Consider the following 25938-nt stretch of genomic DNA (forward strand, 5'->3'; position numbering starts at 1 on the left):
AAGTTCCATGCGCTGCTGCTGCTTATTTTTGAACCACTGCGGAAGGTACGGTTTCCCTTCTCTAAAGTTGGTTCTTTATTCTATGGCGGCAGCCTCAGAACAACGACGCTTGTGGGGAGCATCGGTACTTCATAGAAAAGCAGACACTGCTTGCGGGTTTCTCTTTGCCTGTTGCGCTTAGCTTTTTTGACGAAAGGCATTGGTTTGACGGATAGTGTACTGTGATTTGACACGTTCCACTTGACTCGTTGAGCGTCAAGTGGAAACACCTATGTAAAGTAAAGAGTTGCAATTTAGCCTGCAATTTTAAACAATACACGATCAACAGCCAACTTACATACTGTAATCTGTGTGCATCCATCTCTAGTAGCAAGGTTTCCCTGCAATTTGGCACAGCATACCATTTTACACTACTTTCTGTGACAATTTAAAATTTTAATTCCTACTGAAATCGCAGGCAGTATGTTCAATCATATCACTGCAAATAATGGTCTCTTCATTTCCACCAATGTCTCGTGACACTTTCTGGGCAGCTGGTGGTCCCCTTAATTAAGGGACAATAAATGATGATGACAACATGGTAGCCACTGTATGTTTTGCGAACCCAGCTTGGTGTGTTTTTTAAAGGATCTTTTCTCTGCGGAGCAGAATAATTGGCCAACATCCTATTCAACTCATCTCTAAGCTTCAGCACGGTTCTTAGCATGAACACCTTGTAAAGGGCAAGTTGATATACTGGCTGAACATCTTGATGGGGTCCTTTGTTCTTTACCGTCCTTCATTGTTTGTGCTGCTAACATGTCTTCGAACTGTGCCGTCCAGATCCTGGACTTTGGCCTGGCGCGCCATGCGGAGGTGGAGATGACTGGCTATGTGGCCACACGGTGGTATCGAGCACCCGAAATCATGCTCAACTGGATGCACTACAACCAGACAGGTGCGTTGGTTTAGTTTGAATTGGTAGATGTTTTTTGACAACATGGGTTTTGTATTTGACTTGGTTGGAGCCACGTCAACAAGTCCTCTGCATTCAGGCTGGGCTAATGCAGTGCACCTGTGCCTTCTCCTTGTTTTTCGCTCTACCTGTGCTCATCGTTGGCTTTTTTACTGACGACCCTTGTTCTTGCTTACTTAAGACTAGCATGCAGAGGTAAAGTAAATGGACGTAGTGCCATCTACTGCACGGTTTCAAACCTGTTCAAATAAAGAGACTGCATTAGACCCAATGTGTTTTGCCTACAGATGACAGAAACTTTAACGGTCATAACATGCTATTCCGGTATTCTGGAGAGGCATTTGCCATTTGTTGGCATTCATTGAGAGTGCTGCTAGTTACCATCATGTGCCAATTAGGCCAACCTACCTGGAGAGTGCTGCCATGTTTAAATTATGTAAAGCTCAACAAATGAAGGGGTGAATTTAACTCTCCATACAATGTACAAGCACAGTAAGTTTAGCCCAGTGTACATAAGCTGCAGATGCCTGGCATGTGCATTGATGAGAATGCTATTTATTTATGTGTTTAGGGCCTTCACGTTTGCTTGTGTCTAAATATATCTCATGACTGCTACCAATTCACACTTTAGCAACACATTTTAATGTGAAACTGTTGAGGGACACCCAGCACTGGCAGTCTTGATGTGCACTCTTTGTTCCAGCTGACCACAGTCTTGGGCATTTTGTTGAAACTCTGCTCAGCTCTTGTGAAAATTTCTTGGCAGGAAACAATAATGGCACTTGGTGAGGAAGGAGGAGGCATCATGTACTATGATCGCTTAAGGCTGTGACAATGGGCAAACAAGCAGTGTGTTTAGCATGATGAAACTAGTGCTGTGAGCACTGTGTTTTATGAGAGCTTGGATTTTCAAAGAGGCCAAACCATGCATATCCCACAACCTGTAGAGTAACTGTCCCTGTCATTCTATACTCGTAAGCTTTCCTCTCATATTCGCCTGTTTAACCTTTATAGGGATGTGCTCACAGGTTCCATTCCTGGCCACTTCTCTACCGAGCTTTTGAACCCCAGGTAGACAAAAATGATTCTCCCAAGTCCCGCATGACCAGACTAGCGCTTAAACCTTAGTTTTCTTCACTAGAGTCTTGCCAACCATTTTCTTAAGTCTGTTTCAAATCTTGCATTGTTGTACTGACCTTTTGGCTTGCAAATGAGTGTAGAAATTGAGAAACATTTAAGATTAAAACAGCACAAGTTGCCGGAGCACTGTGATGTGCTTGCGTATGACACCCTTCATTTTTAGCCTGGCAGAAGGAGTGAGACAGACAGACAAGGAGTTGCATAACCACACCCTTTATTGCATCTCCCCGATGTCTGAAGCCGACAGTCACCACGGGGAACTGTCTCAACATTGCCTGAGGCAATCTGGTGCACAAGTCACGAGCACCTGTGGTGGTGGCATCCTAGCAGAAGCTGGACGTGGCGGGTGGGTGACCTTGACGTGGAACACATCAAATAAAGTGTGTGCTCCTCGTCTGGCTGTCCCACTCCTGGCCTTCAGTCCAGCAATTACAGCAGTAGGGTTACTATCACATTATTTTCTATACTACTGACCCTAAGCAGTGCGGAGGGATGACGAATACACAGGCACGGTACTGAGGTATTTTGGACAAAAAAAAAAAGAAACAGGTGAAACAGGTGCAAATTTTCCGCTGAACCTTCCTGCTCCCCGCAAGTTAGATAGATTACCTTATTTGCTTGAATCTAGGCCGACCTCGATTCTAAGCCGACCCCCTAAAGTCTGAAGCCAAATATATATATATATATATATATATATTACCTCGAATGTAGGCTGAACAAAAAAAGCGAGGACAGCGTTCACAAAATGGAAACAGCATTTATTGAATCTGAACGTGCAGAGCTCATTCAGCGTCGTCACTGCTAGACTCGTCGCTGTGTTCCTTGTCACTGTCACCTTCAAACAGTGCACTATCTTCAGTACCGTCAAGCGCATTAGATATGCTGCACTTTTTAAAGGCGCGCACAATCAAAGTACCTGGGATGTCGTCCCACGCTGCAGCTACCCAGCCCGCCAGCTGCGATAGCGATGCACATTTGATGCGGCCCATTGCCGTTAGCATGTGGTCTTCGTCAGTCAATCAGTCCGTGTAATATTTCCGCAGACGATCCTTGAAAGGTTTGTTGATGCAGACATCAAGTGGCTGCAACTGGCCCGTCATGCCGCCCGGTATGACAGCGAGGTCCGTGTTCGCTTGGGCGAGCACAGCCTTCACGTTGTCGGTGAAGTGCCCACGGTAAGAGTCGACTACAAGGAGCAAGTTCTTTGTCAAAAGGGCTGTTGGATGTCGTCGCCACACAATCTTAGCCCACTCTTCCACCATCGCACCCGTTCTCATTTGCCCGCACAGTGACATTTCTTGGAAAAGTTTCTCAAGCAGGCAGTGTCTTCCTTTTAAATATCATATAAGGAGGGAGTTTATGTCCATCAGCTGTGCAGCACAGCATCGCAGTTGCGCGCTGCTTCTCGTAGCCCGCAGAGCGCACCTTCACCTCCTTGGCACCCTTTTCGTTCACGGTGTACACCACTGGCATATCAAAATACACAGCCATCTGGTCGATTTGCCCAAGGTTGTAGCCTGCTCCTTCTCTCTTTCGCAGCACGTAGAGCTGGAAAGCTATCAGCTTTTCTTCAAAGTTGCTCGGCAGCTTCTGGGTGATTGAAGTGTGACATCGGAGGCTGAAGCCGAAGCGCTTCATGAATTTCTGAAGCCAGCCCCGGCTGGCTTTGAAATCCTTTGGCATTAGGCCTCGCTCCCTCGAAAGTTCCCTAGCTTTCGCTTGGAGCACTTCTGTTGTCACTGGAAGGGCAACTGCTCTCTGCGCCCAAACAAAGTCGGCCAAAACTGTCTCCACTTCGTGGTGATGGCCTTTCTTTGGTCTGCTAAATGCCATCCTTGTTGCGGCGCACGCAATAAGCTGCTGTCGTTGTCCCCTCCAACAACAGACGTTTTTCTCATCGGCGCCGAAGTCCCACCTGGCTTGAAGGTTCGACGATGCGGCTATCACAACGTTTCGCTTGAAAGCGGCACTGTAGTGGCATCGCCTGCTTGGTGCCATAGCGATAACACCACGCCGCACACCGGTATGGCCGGCGCGACACAGGTCAAAATGGCGACCTCACTTGTGTATGGTTGGCTACTGGCATGGCTATTAGCGGCATACGACAACCGCTGAGCAAAATCTGGCGAGTCGTCAGAGGCATTCGCAAAGAGCCATAACAGCTTTATCCTTTTATCGCCCTCTCATTACATGAGCGCACATCCCTGAAAGAGGTGGCAGAGCAGTACTGCAGGCTCCTTTCCAACGGGGCACAAGCTTTTTGGCAAATTGCAAGTCATCAGCCTAGTCCACCTCGAGCTACCCTTCCTTACTTAGAATTACCATTCATCATCGAAGAGCTCACGGCAGCAATTGGTGACATAAACAAGCGATCATCACCTGGCCATGACGGTGTGAGTTATGAAGCGCTTGCAAATCTACGCCACACATCTCGCCTACGCCTTCTGGAGTACTACAACGCCTCATGGATAACTGGGGAGGTTCCTACGGAATGGAAGCTTGCCAAAGTTATTCCTATATTGAAGCCAGAGAAGAAGCCAACAAATTACGCCTCCTTCAGACTCATATCTCTGCTTAGCTGTGTAGGGAAGCTGTTCGAAAAAAATGATCTACAAATGACTAAATTGGTTCCTGGAAACTACAAAAGTTTACCCGGAGGAAATGAATGGCTTCTGGCAAAATAGGTCCGCAATTGATAATGTCATTGCCTTGGTCTCATCAATTGAAAAGGAATTGGTCTCTGGAAACATACCTACTGCATTATTTTTGGACAATAAGGCAGCATATGATTCGGTCTATCATAAAGCAATACTTGACGCTTTGGAAACCCTTGGTCTTGGAGGACGGCTTTAAGCATGGATTGAAGACTATCTTCAAGGACGCCAACTTTTCATGTGTACCCCGGATGGCCCCACGGTGCTTTATGCCGTCGAGAAGGGAGTGCCACAAGGAGCTGTGTTAAGTCCGGTATTATTTAATTTAGTCCTCATCCATCTGAGAAGAAACCTGCCCCGTGGCATCAAAATCACACTGTATACGGACGACATCTGCATTTGGAGTGCGGCGCGTTCCCGCAATACCACCCAACAACGTCTCCAGAGAGCGCTAGCAAATATATCGGCTTACCTAAATCCAAGGGGTCTGAAATTGTCCCCCAACTAAAGCGTTTCGATGGCTTTCACGCCGAGGTGTATGGAAAAATACCCACTAGTGTTGGGTGGTCGTGCCCTTCCATACGTCAAGACGCAAAGGTTTCTTGGAGTAACAATGGATAGGAACGTCACATGGTCGTCCCAAGTGAAAAAACTGAGTGAGAAGATTTCCTCGGTGTCGCACGTATTCCGATTTTTAGCCAGATCACAGTGGGGCAGCAACTGTCGATCAGTGGTGCTCCTCCATAAGGCCTACGTTAATGGAACACTATGATATTACCTCCAGATCCTGCACAAAATCTCTCCCACAAGCAAGAGAAAACTTGAGGCAGCACGAAACAACTGCCTTCGCGTATGTCTCAGCCTTAAAAAAAAAAAAATGATGGGGTTTTACGTGCCAAAACCACTTTCTGATTATGAGGCACGCCGTAGTGGAGGACTCCGGAAATTTCGACCACCTGGGGTTCTTTAACATGCACCTAAATCTAAGTACACGGGTGTTTTCGCATTTTGCCTCCATCGAAATGCGGCCGCCGTGGCCGGGATTCAATCCCGCGACCTTGTGCTCAGCAGCCTAACACCATAGCCATATGTCTTGGCCTTCCGAAGGGGTCATCCCGCTCGGGAACTGTAGCAGAAGCTGGATGCCTGCCTCTCGAAGTGCTATCTTCGCAGGAGACACTTCGGATTCACCTCCGCCACGTCATTCATATGAAGACTCACTTTTTAAAGGATATTTCTAGAACCCGTGCTACATCTAGCTTTGGGCAGGCCGTCAGAAGCATATCTATTTCGATTCCTGCTCAGGCGTCACAAATTATGCCACGAAACATTTCACCATAGACACTGTCTCCACTGGAAATCGTGCCATATATACCTGGAATCAGTGCGAAAAAGAAAATGCCTCAAGCAGCTACTTATCAGGTAGCTTTGGAATATATGCACAAAGAATACGCAGCCGCAATGCACATTTTCACAGATGGCTCTACAACTCCACATCGTTCATAGTGCAGACTTTTTGTTCTCTCTACAGGGCAACGATTCTCGTTTTGTCTTGAGCGAGCGACATCATCTACTGCAGCGGAGCTATATGGCATTAAGGAGGCCCTTGTATATGTACTTCGACCGCAGCCGCCAAAGACATAGGTGATTTTCACAGATTCAAAAGCAGCCCTACAAAGTATGTGGAACCGACACAAGCGTTGCAATAATAAAGCTGCAGAATTTGACATTGCTTATCTTCACCACAGGGCTAAGATTGTTGGGCATTGCATAAAGTTCCAGTGGATACCTGGACATGCCGGCATTTCGGGAAATGAAAGAGTAGATGAAGCTGCCAGAAGTGGACTCGAATATCGCAAGTTCAAAAGAACATTATTTACAAAATCCGACACTTCAAACATGGAAAAAAAATATGCCTATCAAGAAAAAGACCGCATCTGGAATCTGCCGCTTCACCAAGATAACTTCCTGCGTTACATTGACCCAGAAATGAGACCGAAAATTCCACTACCACTTCCTCGACACTTAGAGACATTCTACCATCATCTTCGACTGAACGTGGCATACACGAACAATTATCTATACTACATAGGGCTTACCACTAACCCATACTGTGATAACTGTCGCAACTTAGAGACAATGGAGCACATATTACTAGAATGCCCCGCGTACCGCGATGAGAGACAATTTTTTTAGCAACAAATGGACATGATTTGCCATGAACCGCTAACGTTACTGAGCATCTTAGGTCCAATGCCCGGCCCTTCAAAACAGCGATGGGTTTTGGATTTATTTTTCAAATACCTGTCAGAAATTGGTCTAATAGGAAAGCTTTAAAGATTGCACACTTTATATACAAAAGCTTAAGTTTACCCGCCATGTCACCTGTAAATATTAGTATCAGGTCCACTCGGACAATTTATATTTATTTTTATCCTCTTTTTCTCCCATTCTCTTCTGGAATCTTTTAATCCCATTCCCCATCCCTATACAGAGTAGCATGCCAGCGGTTATATACGCACCAGCAAAATTCTCTGTTTTTCTAATAAAGAGCCCTCTCTCTCTCTCTATCTCTCTCTCGACTAGCAGCTGCGATACTGACTTTTCTAGATGGTGCTAGCTATGCACCATATTTAGCAGTTTCAATAAAAAACCTGCGTGTTCTTTAAAATCCTCGAATCTAAGCCAACCTTAGACTTTGGAATATGATTATTTGAATAAAAGTATCGGCCTAGATTCGAATAAATACGGTATGTAGAATCAGTAACTTCACCACTGATAGAAGAATTGTAACAAACATCATAGAACATACTTTGTAAACTGCAGAGATTGTGTTGTGTATAAATTCCTCTTTCATGCAGAATGTTCTAAGGAATACCCATTCTCTCTCTTGAATCTACTCTTATGAAATTGTGCCCTCACGCTATGCAAGCTAGTTTTCATAGCCACTTGGTGAGGCTAATTCCACCCAGCTGACCACTCTGAGCTCAGTCCTCAGAGTGGTCTCGAAAACTTTCCTCCAAAAGATAAAGGGCACTGAGCGAAGAATGGCCAGCTCTCCCTCCAAGAAACATGCAAGGCTGCTGCAATGCCGCATGTCCACAAGCTTTCCCACTACCTTAAAAAAGTCGCAAGTAGATATGGTGTGACTGTTGGCTTCTCAACGCCACGCAAGTTATCTGGACTGTGTCCGTGCATCAACCGTGTTGACAAGAAGCTCACATGCCTGGAGGAGCATGGTAGACCTTGCGTGAAATGTACGACGGGCATTATATACGAAGCGCCGCTATCGTGTGGGAGGAGCTATAGACAAACTAGATGCTGTGTTAATGGCCAAGCACGGGAGCATGAACTTTCATTAAAGCACAAAGGCAGTGCACACTTACTTGCACATTGTGGCTTTGAGAAGTCAAGGCAGGAGTAGTATAACACATTTGCACGAGAGTTGTTGCAGGGATTCCATATCAAGGAAACAGGCACGAACTGCATTAGCAATACTTCTGTTTATCTATTTGGGAATTGGATGCAGTTGTTTGACACATTACTATAAAATTTTGAAATGACCATTGCACGCATGTGCATTTATTGTAATGTTTGGACACTTCTCTCAGAATAAAGCAGTTGAAGTTTAGTGCATACTGTGTTTCTTTCTTCTTCCTTAAAGTCTTTCTTTCCTCGTAACATTAGTATGCATTCCTTTGTAAAGAACGAACTCGCCCTGCAACAAGCTTTAGTGAACTCCATACTTTTGCATATAATTTCCAAGGGAACATTGCGACTGTTTGATTCAATAAGAGTTTTATATGCCAGAGTTGGATATATCCAAGATAGACTCTATTTGCATACTGACACATGTATTTGGACACAGCCTGAAATCGGTGAGAAAGAAACTTGGCTTAGGACAAACCAAGATGTATGCACTGAAAGATAACCAGGGTAATATCATCAGCAATCTCGAAGATATAGTAAAAGCAGTGGAAGAATTCTATACTGACCTGTACAGTACCCAGAGTAGTCAGGATACCTCAATTAGAAACAGTAATAAACAGGGTACAGGAACTTCTCCTATAACTAGCGATGAGGTCAGAAGGGCCGTGTAAGGCAGGAAACAAGGAAGAGCGGCCAGAGAAGATGGAATAACAGTCTATTTAATCAAAGATGGAGGAGACATAATGCTTGGAAAACTGGCAGCTCGTTATACAAAGTGTCTATCGACTGCAAGGGGCCCAGAAAATTGGAAGAATGCAAACATTATACTAATCTACAATAAGGGAGACATTAAAGAACTGAAAAGTTATAGGCCCATTAGCTTACTCCCAGTATTATATAAAATATTTACCAAAATAATCTCCAAAAGAATAGGAGCAACACTGGAATTCAGCCAACCAATGGAACAGGCGGGCTTCAGGAAGGGATACTCTACAATGGATCACATCCATGTCATTAATTAGGTTATCAAGAAATCCACAGAGTATAATAAGCCTCTCTATATGGCTTTCATAGATTACAAAAAGGCATTTGATTAAGTAGAGATACCAACAGTCATAGCGGTATTACGTAATCAAGGAGTACAGAACGCTTACGTGAATACCTTGGAAAATATCTACAGAGGTTCTACAGCTACCTTAATTCTACACAAGAAAAGCAGGAAGATACCTATAAAGAAAGGGGTCAGACAGGGAGACACAATCTCTCCAATGCTATTCATTGCATGCTTGGAAGAAGTATTCAAGCTATTAAACTGGGAAGGCTTAGGAGTAAAGATAGACGGCGAATATCTCAGCAACCTTCGGTTTGCCGATGACATTGTTCTATTCAGCAACAATGCAGACGAGTTACAACAAATGATTGAGGACCTTAACAGAGAGAGTGTGAGAGTGGGGTTGAAGATTAATATGCAGAAGACAAAGATAATGATGAATAGCCGGGCAAGGGAACAAGAGTTCCAGATCACCAGTCAGCCTCTAGAGTCTGTGAAGTACATTTACCTAGGTCAATTAATCACCAGGAACTCTGATCATGAGAAGGAAACTTATAGAAGAATAAAAAATGGATTGGATTGCATACGACAGACATTGTCAGCTTGTGACCGGAAGCTTACCATTATCATTGAAGAGGAAGGTGTACAATCGGTGCATTTTACCAGTGCTGACATATGGGGCAGAGACTTCAAGGCTAATAAAGAAGCTGGAGAACAAGTTAAGGACCGCGTAAAGAGCGATGGAACGAAGATTGCTAGGCATAAAGTTACGAGACAGAAAGAGAGCGGTTTGGATCCAAGAGCAAATGGGTATACTAGACAATATTCTAATTGACATCAAGAGTAAAAAATGGAGCTGGGCAGGTCATGTAATGCACCCGTTAGATAACCGTTGGACCAATATGGTTACAGAATGGGTACCAAGAGAAGGAAAACGCAATCGAGGATGACAGAAGACTAGGTGGAGCGATGAAATTAGGAAATTCGCGGGCGCTAGTTGGAATCGGTTGGCGCAGGACAGGGGTAATTGGAGATCGCAGGGAGAGGCCTTCATCTTGCAGTGGACATAAAGCAGGCTGCTGCTGCTGCTGCTGCTGCTGCTGCTGCTGCTGATGATGATGATGATAACATGTATTTTATCCTTTTCTCTGGGACTGCATTTCACATGCTAACAACTTAGCTATTGCCCAGCACAAGACGCGCCTGCATGATTTTGAACTTGCTCAAAGGTTGTCGTTGGTTCGATCTGTTGTCTGTTGTCACGAAACCTGGTGTAATCTGATTGTATGCACGATATGAATTGTTTACTACTTTCTGGAAGGCATGCGAGCATGAGTGACTACTCTGGAACCTTCAACGAGTCGTGCATAAAAGCCGACGCACTTGACCCGCAGATGTTTAGCAATCGCTGGCTGTGCTTCCCATGTGCTTGACCGCTGCTTGTGTTTTTCTAGGCTTTGTTTGACCCAATAAAGGCTTTCATGATTTATAGTTCTTGCTTCTGTGTTCTTCACTGTCACTAAGACATGACAATATACAGTAATGCAAAAGGATAGAAAGTTGGGCGAGTTGGTACGGTAACATGATCTTGGGTTGCAGCGCGAAGGGACACTTACACAGACTAGAAGCAGACGGGACGAGCGCTACAGTATAATAAATATACAGTAAAACATGTTATATAGCGAACCTGCATATAGTGAACTAACAGTTAAAGTTAAACACCGGTCCTGAATACACTGGCAGAAGGATCCATGTGTTTTATCACTGATATATGAAAATTAGTATAATAAACAAACATATGCAGTCAAACCTGCATATAACAAAGTGCTTTACTTTTTTCGAACTTCTTGTCTGTAGAACACTATGTATTTTGAGCCTCAGTATAACAAGGTGTTTTTATTTACATTTATTTACTTATTTACATGTACCTTACAGGCCTTCGAGAAGGCATAAGTAAGGGGGGAAATACGGTAGCGTATTAGTATGCACTCGAGAAAAAAAAAATCATCAGTACAATGAAAGGAATACTCATGCAAAATGGAAAATGAATATGACATTAGCAAATACAATATGTAGAGCAATAACAATAAACAGTAAACACAACATAATGGCATAACATTATAAACGTTTTTGCATGTATACTGTGATAAGTATAGTAAAAAAAATTAGGATCACTGAAATTCTTTAATTAAATTGTAGAAAAATTTAGAAAAGAAGTTAAACGAAGGCAAGACGTGTTAAATGGTTGAAATGACATATTGATCAATTAGAAGATTGTGAAATGCACTGTGTTTAGATTAGCAAGTGATGTTATCTGGTAGAGAGTTCCATAAACGGACCGCACGTAGCAAAGCTGAAAAATTAAAAGTGTGTGTATTGCCATAAATTTTGGTGTAGCTGAACTGATCTTTCAGTCTTTGTGACCTCAAGGATGCTTTTTTCAGGTTTAATAAGGTTAGGCCAACTGTGTGAATGAATCTATGAACTAATAATAATAGAAAGGAAATATCACGACGAGTAGTTAGTGAATATCATAATGACCGCAAATAAAGATGGGGACAGCAGAAGAGAACACAAAAACAACACGGGCGGTAACTTTAAACTAATTTATTCACAACAACCCGTGGGCATATATACACAAATAGAACATGCGCAGAACATAGCAAACAAGAACACTCATCAGCCTAGCGAGGCAACCAATTATAAAAAAAAAATTATCTCTGATTGAAACAACCTAATGGAAGTGTCACTAACACAGTCTTGTGCCTTTCTTTTTTATGTGATATGCCTCCATCAGTTCGCGTGCAGTCTGGTCCTGGCTTCTCCCCAGAATCTTTATCTCCTTTAAATGTGGTGCACAGGGGCAGGCATTGCAGTGTGCAGGCAAGTGCGCCACTACGTCTTTCGTTAACTTTTGTTCATGTACTCTGGCTCGACCATTCAGGCACCGTCCTGTCTGCAGTATGTAGGACTTGAACGAGAAGAAAGGGGTTCACCGAGGGGCCCGATTTTTATTAGTCACATCATAAGAAGCCAACAAACACTGACACTAAGGACAGCATAGGGGAAATTACTTGTGCTTAATAAATGAAATAAAGAAACAATAAATAAATGGAGATGAAAGTCGATGAAAATACAACTTGCCACAGGTGGGGAACAATCCTACAACCTTCGCATTTCGCATGCGATGCTCTGCCAATTGAGCTACAGCGGCGCCGTGTTCCCATCCACTTTCTTGGGTATTTTATGTTTCCTTGTAGAACCTTGGGACTGTTAGCCAGCACCGCCACTCACAGACCTTGACGGCGGACGTGGAACATCCTTTCTGCCGCAGGTGTCACAAGAATGTGATCGTTTTGGGTGAAAGCAACTAGTCAATAAACCCACACATGCTACCTCAAAGCATCAATGTTGCCGGATTCGAGACCCTCGTTATGTAATAAATTAGAAGAAAGGGGTAAACCAAGGAGCCCGATATTTATTAGTCACATTACAAGAAGCCAACGTGCTCGGCAATGTGCACTGCAGTGACCATAGAATGGTAAGATCTCGAATTAGCCTAGACTTGAGGAGGGAACGGAAGAAAGTGGTACATAAGCCTATCAATGAGTTAGCAGTAAGAGTGAAAATAGAGGAATTCTGGATCAAGCTACAGAACAGGTATTCGGCTTTAACTCAGGAAGAGAACCTCAGTGTTGAAGCAATGAACGACAATCTTATGGGCATCATTAAGGAGTGTGCAATAAAAGTCAGTGGTAACTTTGTTAGACAGGATACCCGTAAGCTATTGCAGGAGATGAAGGATCTGATGAGGAAACGCTAATATATGAAATCCTCTAACCCTACAGCTAGAATAGAACTGGCAGAACTTTCCAAGTTAATCAACAAGTGCAAGGTAGCTGGCATAAGGAAGTGTAATATGGATAGAATTGAGTGTGCTCTCAGGAACAGAGGAAGCCTAAAAGCAGTGAAGAAGAAACTAGGAATAGGCAAGAATCAGATGTATGTGTTAAGAGACAAAGCCGGCAATATCATTACTAATATGGATAAGATAGTTCGAGTGGCTGAGAAGTTCTATAGAGATTTATGCAGTACCAGTTGCACCCATGACGATAATGGAAGAAGGAATAGTCTAGACGAATTCGAAATCCCACAAGTAACGCCGGAAGAAGTAAAGAAAGCCTTGGGAGTTATGCAAAGGGGGGAAGGCAGCTGGGGAGGATCAGGTAACAGCAGATTTGTTGAAGGATGGTGGGCAGATTGTTCTAGAAAAACTGGCCATCCTTTATACGCAATGCCTCAGGACCTTGAGCGTACCGGAATCTTGGAAGAACACCAACATAATCTTAATCCATAAGAAAGGGGATGCCAAAGACTTGGAAAATTAGACCAATCAGCTTACTGTCCGTTGCCTACAAAGTATTTACTAAGGTAATCGCAAATAGAATCAGGAACACCTTAGACTTCTGTCAACCAAAGGACCAGGCAGGATTTCATAAAGGCTATTCAACAATAGATCATATTCACGCTATCAATCAAGTGATAGAGAAATGTGCGGAATATAGCCAATCCTTATATATAGCTTTCATTGATCACGAAAGTTTGATTCAGTCGAAACCTCAGCAGTCACGCAGGCATTACGGAATCAAGGTGTAGACGAGCTGTTTGTAAAAATGCTGAAAGATATCTATAGCGGCTCTACAGTGACCATAGTCCTCCATAATGAAAGCAACAAAATACTAATAAAGAAGGGCGTCAGGCAGGGCAGATACGATAGAGATATGCAGGGCAGGCATCAGGCAAATACGATCTCTCCAATGCTATTCACTGCGTGTTTACAGGAGGTATTCAGAGACCTGGATTGGGGAGAATTGGGGATAAGAGTTAATGGAGAATATCTTAGTAACTTGCGATTCGCTGATGATATTGCCTTGCTTAGTAACTCAGGGGACCAATTGCAATGCATGCTCACTGACCTGGAGAGGCAAAGCAGAAGGGTGGGTATAAAGATTAATCTGAAGAAAACTAAAGTAATGTTTAACCATCTCGGAAGAGAACAGCAGTTTACGATAGATAGCGAGGCACTGGAAGTGGTAAGGAAATACATCTACTTAGGGCAGGTAGTGACGGCGGATCCGGATCATGAGACGGAAATAATCAGAAGAATAAGAATGGGCTGGGGTGCCTTTGGCAGGCATTCTCAGATCATGAACAGCAGGTTGCCATTATCCCTCAGAAGAAAAGTGTATAATAGTTGTGTCTTACCAATACTTACCTATGGGGCAGAAACCTGGAGGCTTACGAAAAGGGTTCTACTAAAATTGAGGACGACGCAACGAGCTATGGAAAGAAGAATGATGGGCGTAACGTTAAGGGATAAGAAAAGACCCCTAGCAAAGGGGTCTTTAAGGAAATAAAACTTAACTGAACTGAAGCGCAGATTGGGTGCGGGAACAAACACAAGTTAATGACATCTTAGTTTAAATCTAGAAAAAGAAATGCACATGGGCAGGACATGTAATGAGGAGGGAAGATAACCGATGGTCATTAAGGGTTACAGATTGGATTCCAAGAGAAGGGAAGCGTAGCAGGGGGTGGCAGAAAGTTAGGTGGGCAGATGAGATTAAGAGGTTTTCAGGGACAACAAGGCCACAATTAGCACATGACCGGGGTAGTTGAGAAGTATGGGGGAGGCCTTTGCCCTGCAGCGGACGCAGCCAGGCTGCTCCTAATGATGATGATGAATTTCCCCTATGTTGTCCTTGGTGTCAGTATTTGTTGGCAACTTATAAATTGTGTTTAATCACTCTTAAATACCGTTAACTCAATGCTCTAAATCCCTCTGTGCTTGCTGCCTTACTATCCAAGAAGCCAAGGCTTTTGAATAAATGAATAAGCATCTGGCTAGAAGTTCTCATAATTGCAAGGAACAGCTCAAACGCCAGTGAGCGCAGTCGCATGATTACAATGCATTCTTCTAGGCTATAGTGCTTCCCACAGTTTGTTGAAGTGCCACACCAGTGACATATAATTATGATGCCACCGAGATCCATTGTGGCGGTTCTTTATATTCGAGAAAAAGTTATTTTCCTGTGTTTTAGGTTATATGTAGTGCAGTATCTGAAATATTATGCGCAGAGTTGCTGACCTTACAGCCATTTCTTGTATACAGTCCTTCAGCTTCCATCTAACTTTAGCAAATCATCGGAACTCCCAACACATTTACTATTTGTACTCAAATATAACAGTTCCAGTTCTGTGGGTATGTTTCAGATTCACTAATGCTTCAGTTTAAGAGAATTAAACCAAACGTCGGGAAAAAATGCAATTTAGATACCTGTTGATGCTGTACATTTATGCTTTGCAGGACATATTTATCTGCAGCACTCCACTTATCCTATTTTTGCCAGCACCATGATAGACTTGTAAAGAAGCACGTGCAGAGCACTTCTCCAGAGATTACGAACCTCTCCCACATAATGCATAAATAAGCAGGTGCCAGCTCCTAACAAAGTGTTCATGCTCTGCACTGTAATATTCAGAAGTCCCTTCCTAACATATTGTGATAAAGGGAGCTGGTTTCAAGAATCTGCTGCAACATTTCTAACACCATATTTGCTCAGCACAACTGCAGCCCACAGGCATAAATGGGACTGTGCTGTTCAGTATCTGTGTTGGGCTTATTGTAGAGATCAATAGGCAATGGCGCCTCTCTGAGACAGGTGAGCATCACATTGTTGCTAATCTATCACTTAAAGGTGTACCATCATGGAACTGCTGAGTTTGTCATGTGACACTATGCCAGGTACTCCCAGGTAGACATGTTCCAAAGAGCAATGAAGAATAAGCCATTTTATTGAAGATACAAACTGGATACGTGCATGCATCACAAAGTTTCATATCCTAGGGCCAACGCACTGTCAATGTAAACTTATAGTAACCTCCTGCACCGTTTATTGATTGTGGATTTCTCTTTAAGATGCGAGTGTCTCGAAATATCACTAAAATAATGCATTGCAGCAGGGAGAACGTATTCAGGAGTACCAGGACCACATGCTTTTCATTCAGCCATCATCGTTAAAAACGATTTCATAACTTGAGAGGAATGTAAGACAAAATGCCTATATTTTCCTGACACCCTTATCATGCCTACTTTATAAGCACAAACTATTGGTATGTAAGCAAGTTAACTTTGCATTTATCATGCCTGCAAATGCCTCTTTTGACGTTTGTACCTATATTGCCTCTTCAGCACCTAAAAATTCCTATTTTCCTTGTTTTCTCATGGCTCCATTTTGTTTATGCTATTGACATGGAAGCAAACAAACCCATTCTTCATCTGAACAGTAATGACGAAAGCATCATGTGGAAGCCTGCAAGGTGGAGTGAAGTAAACAGGGAATGTAAAATGAGTCGTCCACCTGGCTGTAGCAAGCTGCTACAGAGGAAGCCCACACAGGTTTTCTGGAACATTTTGACAGACTGAACACATGCTTCAGACTGCCCCCATGATTCAGATGAGTCCGGCTCTTGGAACACCTCACAGCTGATCTTTCGTTTCTACAACGTGCTTACCACCACCAGTCGACGGATCTTAACGGGTGAAATCTTTTGAGACCAAGACCTGCCAGATCCGGTGAGACCTCGGCCCTTGGACATTTCGAGGCGAGCAGGCCGCCGCGCTAGGCCTAACGTAGGCGCCGCGATTACGGCACGACAGCATCGCGTGCCGCACATGCCCACTGCACTGCGACCGTGACGATGGCTGCCCGAGACCCCCTGCCTGCTGCAGCATTGGATAAAACCACACCAGCCGCCGCTATGGATCAAGAACCTATTGAAGACAACGAAGACGGGACTTGGTTTCTCGTGGCCCGAAAGCGCAAGAAACAGGTCCAAGCCACGTCGAGCGTGCCACCCAACACCGAACCCGCACAGCAGGACCACTACATCTGACATTGCGCAATAAGAGCTCGCAGCTGCCCCCGCTACCGATCGACGACTTGAAAGTGGTCTTCCGACCGAGAGATGGACTGAATCTCGGTGAGTGGCCGCAGCACTCTATAGCCAGAGCTATAGGCACAGCGGCTCAATTAAACGAGAGCACGCTCCACCAGCTAACCATCCGCATACGCCAAGAGCAGAACGTCGCAGTGGTCAGCACACCGGACGAAGAACTAGCGGCAAAACTGCAGCTGATCAAGTCTATATGCCTGGAAAACAAGCAGTACGAGGTTCAGGCCTATGTGGCTGCTCCGGATGCTTCCTGCAAAGGAGTCATCTCCGGTATAGAAAAGCACACAACCCCGACAACGCTGATGACAAATATCCGATCACCGATGGCTCAGGTCCTGCATGCAAGAATGATGGGAAATTCAGCCACGGCCATCATCACGTTCTCTGGCATTCGGGTTCCCCGGTATATCTACTATTACGGAGCAGAATACCGGTGCTACATTCATAAACCCCGACAGCAGCTGTGCAGCGTGTGCCTCTCCACGGGTCATCGAGCAGATGTTTGCCCAACCCCGGATAAACCCCGGTGTACTGCGTGCGGAACTTCCAACCCCTCCGAAGGACATGATTGCACGCTGAAATGTTTTCATTGTGGTGGTGAGCACACCGCCACTGACTCTCGATGTCCTGTAAGGCAATGCAAGCCCTTTAACAAGAGCCACGTGTTCCGAGAGCAGCAGAAAATGGCGGAGCAACAACTTCAGCACGACAAGTCCAGCAAGGTAACGACATTCAACGGTGCGGCACCTGCGACTACTGATGCAACACGTGGTCGTCCTCGCTACCAATCCAGGGGTCACAGCCAATCCCAAAGTCGCAGTAGGTCCAGGGTCCGCAGGCCGTCCAAGGACCAGAAGCAACCACGTGGTCGAAGCCGATCTGGGAGCCGCAGCCTGACGCAGCAGAAACAGCCATCGAAGGAACCTCAGGCCGCGTGGACGAAAACGCCCGACCATCACACCAGGAAGACGACAGCGGTGAGTTGGTCAGCGCAGTTTCCCCCTCTTTCCTCATCCCTTCCTTCACCTCCGTCCGCACAGCAAACAAACAAACAAAACAAAATGTCTCCCACAGCAACGCTTTCACTCACCCAGACACACACACTCGCACCTGAGAAACTCCCTCACAATTCCTGCACCAAACAAGAAGTGTGCGAAATGATAGAGGAAATGGCGACTATTTTAAGAGCGGAGATGCAAAAAATGAAGGAAGAGATCATGGCTGATGTCAAGCACATGCTACAACAGGTCATACAACAAGCCATGACTGACATGAAACAATTCATCAGTGCAACTTTTAGCTCAACTTTCAGCCATCAAAACGACTCACTTCCACATGACACTAACGCCACTAGAGAACCAAGAAGGTCACACCCTTATACCCGTCCGGCTCGTACAACAACACCTGCCCTCACCGGCGAGGCGGTATCAACCAATCATGGCCAGCAAACCTAAGAGGCACACTACCACCACCTTCCGGGTGTGGCAATGGAATTGTAGAGGGTACCGAAGGAAGAAGGCTTCCCTCACACAGTTCCTAGCCACACGTCCTCACCTACCAGACGTTATAGCACTTCAGGAAGTACATTGCACTCCCACACTCAGTGGATACAATGCATACACCGACAAGCATGACACCACCAAACAACCACTAGCTGCCACCCTTGTGTCCAAACAAATCACAGTGATCGAGCACACGCTCGACAGCTCTCACATTCCGCATGTGCTCTTAGAAATTGTACCTAGGAATCGATATGAAACCAGCTTGTTTTTACTTAATATCTACAGCGCACCCAAATCGCGACGAGACGACTTCGGACAACTTTTTTCGGCCGCCAGTAAACAAGCCAAGAAATTGATTATTCTGGGAGATTTCAATGCGTCCCACCCAGCCTGGGGGTACCAAACAGAAACTCCAAAAGGTCGCCATCTAGCCCACGCCATGAACCTTCATCAATTCACTCTGCTGACAGAACCTGACAAACCAACCAGAACGGGTAACAGTGTAAGCAGGGATACCTGCCCTGACCTAACAATGGTGAAGGGGTTGACTCAATGCTCCTGGAACAACCTAATGGAGAATCTGGGCAGTGACCACAGCATTCTAGCCACAGACGTCCAACTGGTGGCTATACGCACCCCAGAACGTTTAATTAAAATAACAAACTGGGACACTTTCCGGCGCAACAGAACCAAATCTGAACAAAACGACCCGCCATCTCTATGCGAGTGGACACAACAGCTACAAGCAGATTTTAAAGCAGCCACTAAGCAAATTACTGCAACAACGGAGACGCCGGATGTGGACAGACATCTGCTCCATCTCTGGGATGCTCGAAGAGGCCTGACCAAACGATGGAAGAGGCAGAGGCACAACCGTAGGCTGAAACAAAGAATCGCCCGGATCACAGCAGAAGCTGAAGAATACGCCACCAGCCTCACTAATAGCAATTGGCACAACCTCTGCGACCGCCTTAATGGCACACTAAGTAGTTCCAAAACGTGGTCCCTCCTCAGAGCACTACTCGACCCAACGCACACAAAAACGCATACATCGAACACAGTTCGCACTATCATCCACAAAGCACAAATGAATGATGACGCGCTCCTCCAAACACTGCAACAAAGATACATTGCTACAGGCCATCGACCGGAGTACAAAGACTATCCACACGAGGAAGACACCCAATTGGACGGCGATATTACAGAGGCAGAAGTGAGGGCAGCCCTACACACGGCATAAGACGAAACACGGCGCCCGGAGCAGACGGCATTCACTATGCACTGCTACGCAACCTCGACGACCAGGCCATACGGCAACTCACTGCATACTACAACGACAATTGGCAAAACGGAACGCTTCCACAGGAATGGCGACACGCCGATATCACCTTAATTCCGAAACCCGGGAAACCGCTGTCCCTCCAAAATCTCAGACCCATTTCCTTGACTTCGTGTATTGGCAAACTCTTCGAGCACGTAGTTCTAAATCGCCTCCAGCCTCACCTCGAAGTGAACGGATTCTTTCCCAATACCTTATTCGGCTATCGACCAGGCCTGTCTGCGCAGGACATACTCCTACAACTTAAGGAGGATGTTGTGGATGGTCCAAGTAAAGCTCAAACAAGAGCCATTCTGGCGTTGGACCTCAAAGGAGCGTTCGATAACGTCTCACATGACCTCATTCTAAACAACCTTGCATTCTCCCGATGCGGAAAGCGGATCTATGATTATGTCCGAGCCTTTTTATCCGACCGAACAGCCACCATCGGCCTAGGTGATATTCGGTCGGATATCATAAAACTTTCCGGCAGAGGGACTCCCCAGGGTTCGGTTCTCTCACCCACCCTGTTCAACGTGGCGATGGCAAAGCTACCACCGCTCCTCGACAAACTTCCGAACGTGCAGCACGCCCTGTACGCCGATGATATTACAATCTGGGTGACCACAGGATCAGACGGCGCCATGCAAGACGCACTACAGGAAGCCGTAAATATAGTTCAAGAGTACGCAACAGCCGGAGGACTCACATGCGCAGCTGAGAAGTCGGAGCTCCTGCTTGTATTCAAAAAACGGAACAAGGCCGATTTTCCACCAGCCATCACATTGCATCTCGATGGCAACGTTATTCCAAGGGTAGAGAGACTACGTGTACTAGGACTTCACATACAACACAACGGGAAGGCCACACATACCCTACACATGCTCCGCCAACAACTTACCCAAATAACGCACATGATAAAGCGCATTACAAACCGCCGACAAGGACTGAAAGAAAAAGACGTACTCCGAATCGTGCAAGCCCTCATAATTAGCCGATTAACCTACCACCTGCCCTATCATAATCTGACTCAGACTGAGATGCACCAGATGGACACCCTCCTCCGTACGGCACTAAAGGCAGCGCTGGGACTACCCCAACATGCGTCTACGCAGCTCTTACTACGACTGGGGGTGCACAACACCATCCGCGAACTAGTTGAAGGTCATTTTAACAGCCAACTGCAACGTCTGCAATGAACAATGCAAGGGTGCCACATTCTATCCCGGCTAGGATACCAAATACCAAGACAACCACAACAGGAAAACCGCACACTTCTTCCGCTTAGCATTCGCAACAAAATTCACGTGGCCCCAATTCCCCGGAATATGCACCCTGACCATCATAAAGGTCGACGAAAGGCAAGAGCACAAGCCCTCGCTCGCCTATTTGGCGATGACAAATCAAACACTCCAGTCCTATACACCGACGTGGCCCGCTACCCACAGAAACGTGCCCTATGCCTAGTCGTACTAGATAGTGCAGACATTCTGAGAGCTTCGGCAACGCTCAACACTGTGGAGAGTGGCACGGCGGAAGAGGCTGCTATTGCCCTAGCCATCGTACACGCTTCAACCATGCCGGCGCCGGTTGGACCTATCACAGTGGTCACTGATTCTCAGACCGCCTGCAGGACTTTGGCACAAGGGAGGGTGACACCCTACACACACCGCATCCTTACATCATTACACCCCACAGCGTTACACAGGGTGCGTATCGTCTGGACACCTGGACACGCCTCTCTCCATGGTAATGAACGCGCTAATGCGGTAGCCCGAGAGCTCGCTAACCGGGCGCCATTGGAAGAGCTGTCCAACCCAGACGACGCACCGACAGAACCACTGAACTACACTGAAACTCTACAATATTACAGAGATAACAGGAGACACTTCCCTCCCCCACATAATTCCCTTAATCGAGAAGATGCCGTCGCGTGGCGACAGCTTCAAACTAATTCATTTCCCTGCCTCTTTTATCTTCACCTCTTCCACCCCACACAATATACCTCATACTGTCCCTATTGTGGAGCAAAGCCCACAGTATATCACTGCACCTGGGAGTGCCCACACCCTCCGGGCTACTCCCCTATTCCTTCACCTTCCTCCTGGGAGACTGCGCTGGCCAGCTCAGACCCGCAAGAGCAGCGATGGCTGATCCGGCGGGCACGCGGAGTGGCGCGAGCCAATGGGGCCCTGAACTAAGGGCTCCACCCTGCGAGGAAGTCGCCCAAACTCCTGATAAATAAATGTTTTCTCTCTCTCTCTCTCTCTCTCTCTCTCTCTCGCAATCTATACTGTACTTCATGAAGTCTTGATTCCAGAGAGCCATGCCATGTCGTAACACCATAATACTTGATAAAGGCAGCTGTTAACGCTGGAGCCAGCTTCCTGCCACTATCGCTCTTATCCTGGAGTCTGCCAAATTTAAATCTGCTGTTTACAATGCCTTTTCTTGAACAAATTGCATATGTATCTTTTTCTCTTCCACTCCTCTCTGTAAAGCGATCTGGCCTTGAGAGTATTTGAAGTAAATTTTATTTCGTCCAATTAATTAGTTTATTCTTCAAGAATATCTAGTTTTTTCTGAAGGCCGCTAACTGTTGCTTCATTCTTGTCCACACTGCTGACCGATATGCAAGTGTCATCCACGTGCTAGACAGTGTGGTCAGCAGGCTTTCCTTTTCTATGTCAACCAATCTTTCTCTCTCTCCAGTTTTACAATCAAGTCTGCCTGACACTTACCCCCGAATGCAGAGATCTAACTTGGCTCGAACTTGACTTCTGGCAGTCTCAAGACAGCTTCACTGCGCGTCGTAAATCGTGCTTGATCTTGCGGACGACTTGCGAATGACTTGGCTGCGTCGAAGTCCCCTCAAGTTTCAAGTCTGCTCCCGGGCTAGCTTGAAACTGACTTCGTGTGTTATTCCAACATGGCAGCCTCCCGAACGGACGTCGCGCGTAGGTTAGCTGCTTTCGAGTTTGCTTGCCACGCCATGGATACAGCATTTTCAGAGGCGTAGCCCTTGCCGATAATTCCGCGACCCACCCTACGTGACCGAGGGAATCCGATGGAGCTGTACGGCGACGAACAATTCCTCGGTCGCTACAGATTCACGAAGAACGCCGTGCGACTTCTCGCTATGTTGCCTATCCGGGTAAGCGGGGACAACAGAGGACCGCCTGTGTGCCTCCCATGCTGCAGTTGCTGATGGCTGTGATGTTTTACGGCGCTGGCACGTTTCAAACAGTCACCGGAGGTCCGGTCCGCATTCCTCAGTCAACAGTGTGCCGCGCAGTTGGATAGTGACTCTGCTCATCGCGAAGCACCCGCGCCCGATGCTGGTGCGCTTCCCGCAGTCGCGGAAAGATTGATTGCGAGCGTATTTTCTCATCTCCTGTGACTACACATGCCATCACCAGTTATTAGCGGTCACGACCATATTTACGCTCAGCATGCCGAACTGTCACGCACTCATCCACCGAATACGAAACATGCGCATTAACATAATAAAAAGTAGCCCAAATAAGTCAGTCATGCAGTACATGTGCGCTTACCAGTTTTGTGGCGCTTCCCCTTTTCGTTCACAGCTTCCTCTTTCCGCTTTGGCTTCAGGTTCGTCCAGCATTTTTTCCGTTGCAGGTGATCGCGCCGCGTAATCCCGTGGTTGGCATTATAACGTTTTGCTATTTCTTTCCATGTCTGATTCTTCTTGGTCAACGAAGCGACATCAGTTTTCTTGCATTCCACAATATGCTTGTAGTCGTTCACGAGTGTCGTCAGCAGGCTCTTTTCGTCTTCTGTAAAACGGGGTGCCGTCTTGCGTTGCGGTGCATTCTCTTGGGAGCAGACCGTACGTGAGTGCGACATTTCAGCGTCAAAGCCTGTTGACAGAACAGCAATTTCCTACCAAATGCGGCGCGCGGCCGTCGCGCGAGCCCCAAAACTTGTTTTCCTAACAGACGACACTTTCCTAGCAGACGACACGCACTGCCAATTTGCAATGTTTACGACTGTGCCTCACTCTCCCTCTCGTTGTTCTCGACAAACCCTCCATGCGAAGTAGACAAATCGTTTGCACGTGTCATTTTATTTATTTATTTTGTTTTTTATCGAGTGTTGTCACCCATATGGGTCCGGGCAGGGGGACTCTACGGCGCTCGGTACTCTTCGTTCGCAGCACATGTTGCAGTTTTTCTCTTGCTTGTGCCTCCGGCCTAGTGCGTTCTAATAGGTTGGTCTTTTCTTCAAAGGGTCACGTAGCCCGAGCAGAACAAGGGCCGTCGCCTTCCTCTGGAATGCCTATAGGCGAAAAGGGACGCGCGAGCTCCCTCAGAAACCGACCGTGTGCCTCGTCTCGGCCTCTTGTATCCGGTTGCCGGCCCAGACGGCGCATGAACGTCTTGCAGCAATCGAGAACAAAAGCCGTTTAAAGACCACCATACGAACCAACCATTTCGTTCGCTTCTCTACGGCCAGTTATACAAACACGCAACAATACCTCAGAGTTAAAGATAAGCTAAAACCAAAATAAGTGTGACGATAAAATTGATTTGCACTCAAATACACTGTCGCCTAAAAGTGTAGCGGCGACTTGAAGAAATGGTGAAACCTGCAACTCAAAAAGCGCGCCAAAACACCGAAATTTGAAGACCACCTAAACCCGCCGGGAACGCGCGCTTTCCGCAAGCAACACTGCCCATCGCAGCGGCGGACGTAGCCAGATGGAATAAGTTTACGCAAACTATACTTCAGCACTTATGCCCTGGTGGAAATTTGGAAAGATACATACTTTTTTGCTGTAAAAGATGCCTTACGCTAATAAATGTATTGTTAACCTCGAACGCAGACGAGCAACCTGCTTTTGCGTTGAAGCACAGTCTTGACTTGACGAAGCAAGTCAGCTTGAGCGTCTATGAAACGCGAAAGCCGACTTGGGCGTTTTGAAGTCCGCCTCTTGCTTCGGGCCGACTTCATCAAGTCAAGTCCAAGCCCGATCCAAGTTAGATCTCTGCATTCGGGGGTTAATGTACTGTATAGAATGAGAACAAAGTTCTTTTTTTTTTTTTTTTTTAAGGAAATGAGCAAGCACTTGCATCTCTTGGAGAAAGGATGTCCAACTAAATTTTTGAATTACTGCAGTCACAATGAACATGCATCTCTGTCCCAGTTTCCAGGTTTCTAAAACATGCCATTAGGAAGATCAACACAAAGCAGCTACACTTTCAGACAGTACTTGTGGCTAAGGGAGCATATCAAGACGTATTAAAGGTGGTCTCTTTTTTTTTTTTAAGATGCAAGAAGCACTGTGCACACACCTCTCAAGTTTAAAGGGGCCATGTGTGAGCCATGATGCTTCAGTGGCTCCCGTACACATTTGCCCAAAAGAAGGCAGGCCTTGTGTAAAATTCTCTTTTTGGAAATTTAGTTTGTTATACAGTCAAACCCATTTACATCGAATTATTCTATATATCGAACAATTTCTGGTCACGGTATAGTTACAATGAGTATATATAGCAAAAGTTACGCTTACATTGAGCAAAAATAGCAGCGACTCCCGATATATTGAACGTCACGCGGCGGAAAGTACCCCCGGAAGTTGGCTTTCCCTCACAGTGGCGCGAGAACCAGACTGCACGGCTCCATTTAACCACTCTCCCTAGGGTGACCGTGCGCTCCCTCAGACGAGCCGTCGACACCCCCTATAAAGAATGGTCCTGGCCTGCCCGCAGCGCCTGCTCAGACAGCCAATCAGAGGTTCTTGTGCCCTCGTCGTGCAAGATGGCGAAAGTGCGAGTTGTCTCGCTGCTTTTCTGGTACATTGTGTGTGCGCGTTGTGGGCCTTCTCCTGCAGTGCTGCCCTGATGAAGCGGCAG

The 25938-nt window shown here is 46.0% G+C and overlaps 1 protein-coding gene across 7 annotated transcripts in view; it reads left to right on the forward strand.

Moving 5' to 3' along the window:
• Positions 1 to 25938, forward strand: part of p38b (p38b MAP kinase) — a 457389-nt gene that overhangs the window by 200565 nt on the left and 230886 nt on the right. For all 7 annotated transcript variants that reach the window (XM_050177284.3, XM_055070036.2, XM_050177282.3 and 4 more), the window contains one exon: positions 823 to 937. In XM_050177284.3, coding sequence (XP_050033241.1) covers positions 823 to 937 — 115 coding nt within the window. The remainder of the gene's footprint in view (positions 1 to 822; positions 938 to 25938) is intronic.

This window comes from Dermacentor andersoni, chromosome 9, assembly GCF_023375885.2.
Source record: "Dermacentor andersoni chromosome 9, qqDerAnde1_hic_scaffold, whole genome shotgun sequence".
Taxonomy (NCBI): domain Eukaryota; kingdom Metazoa; phylum Arthropoda; class Arachnida; order Ixodida; family Ixodidae; genus Dermacentor; species Dermacentor andersoni.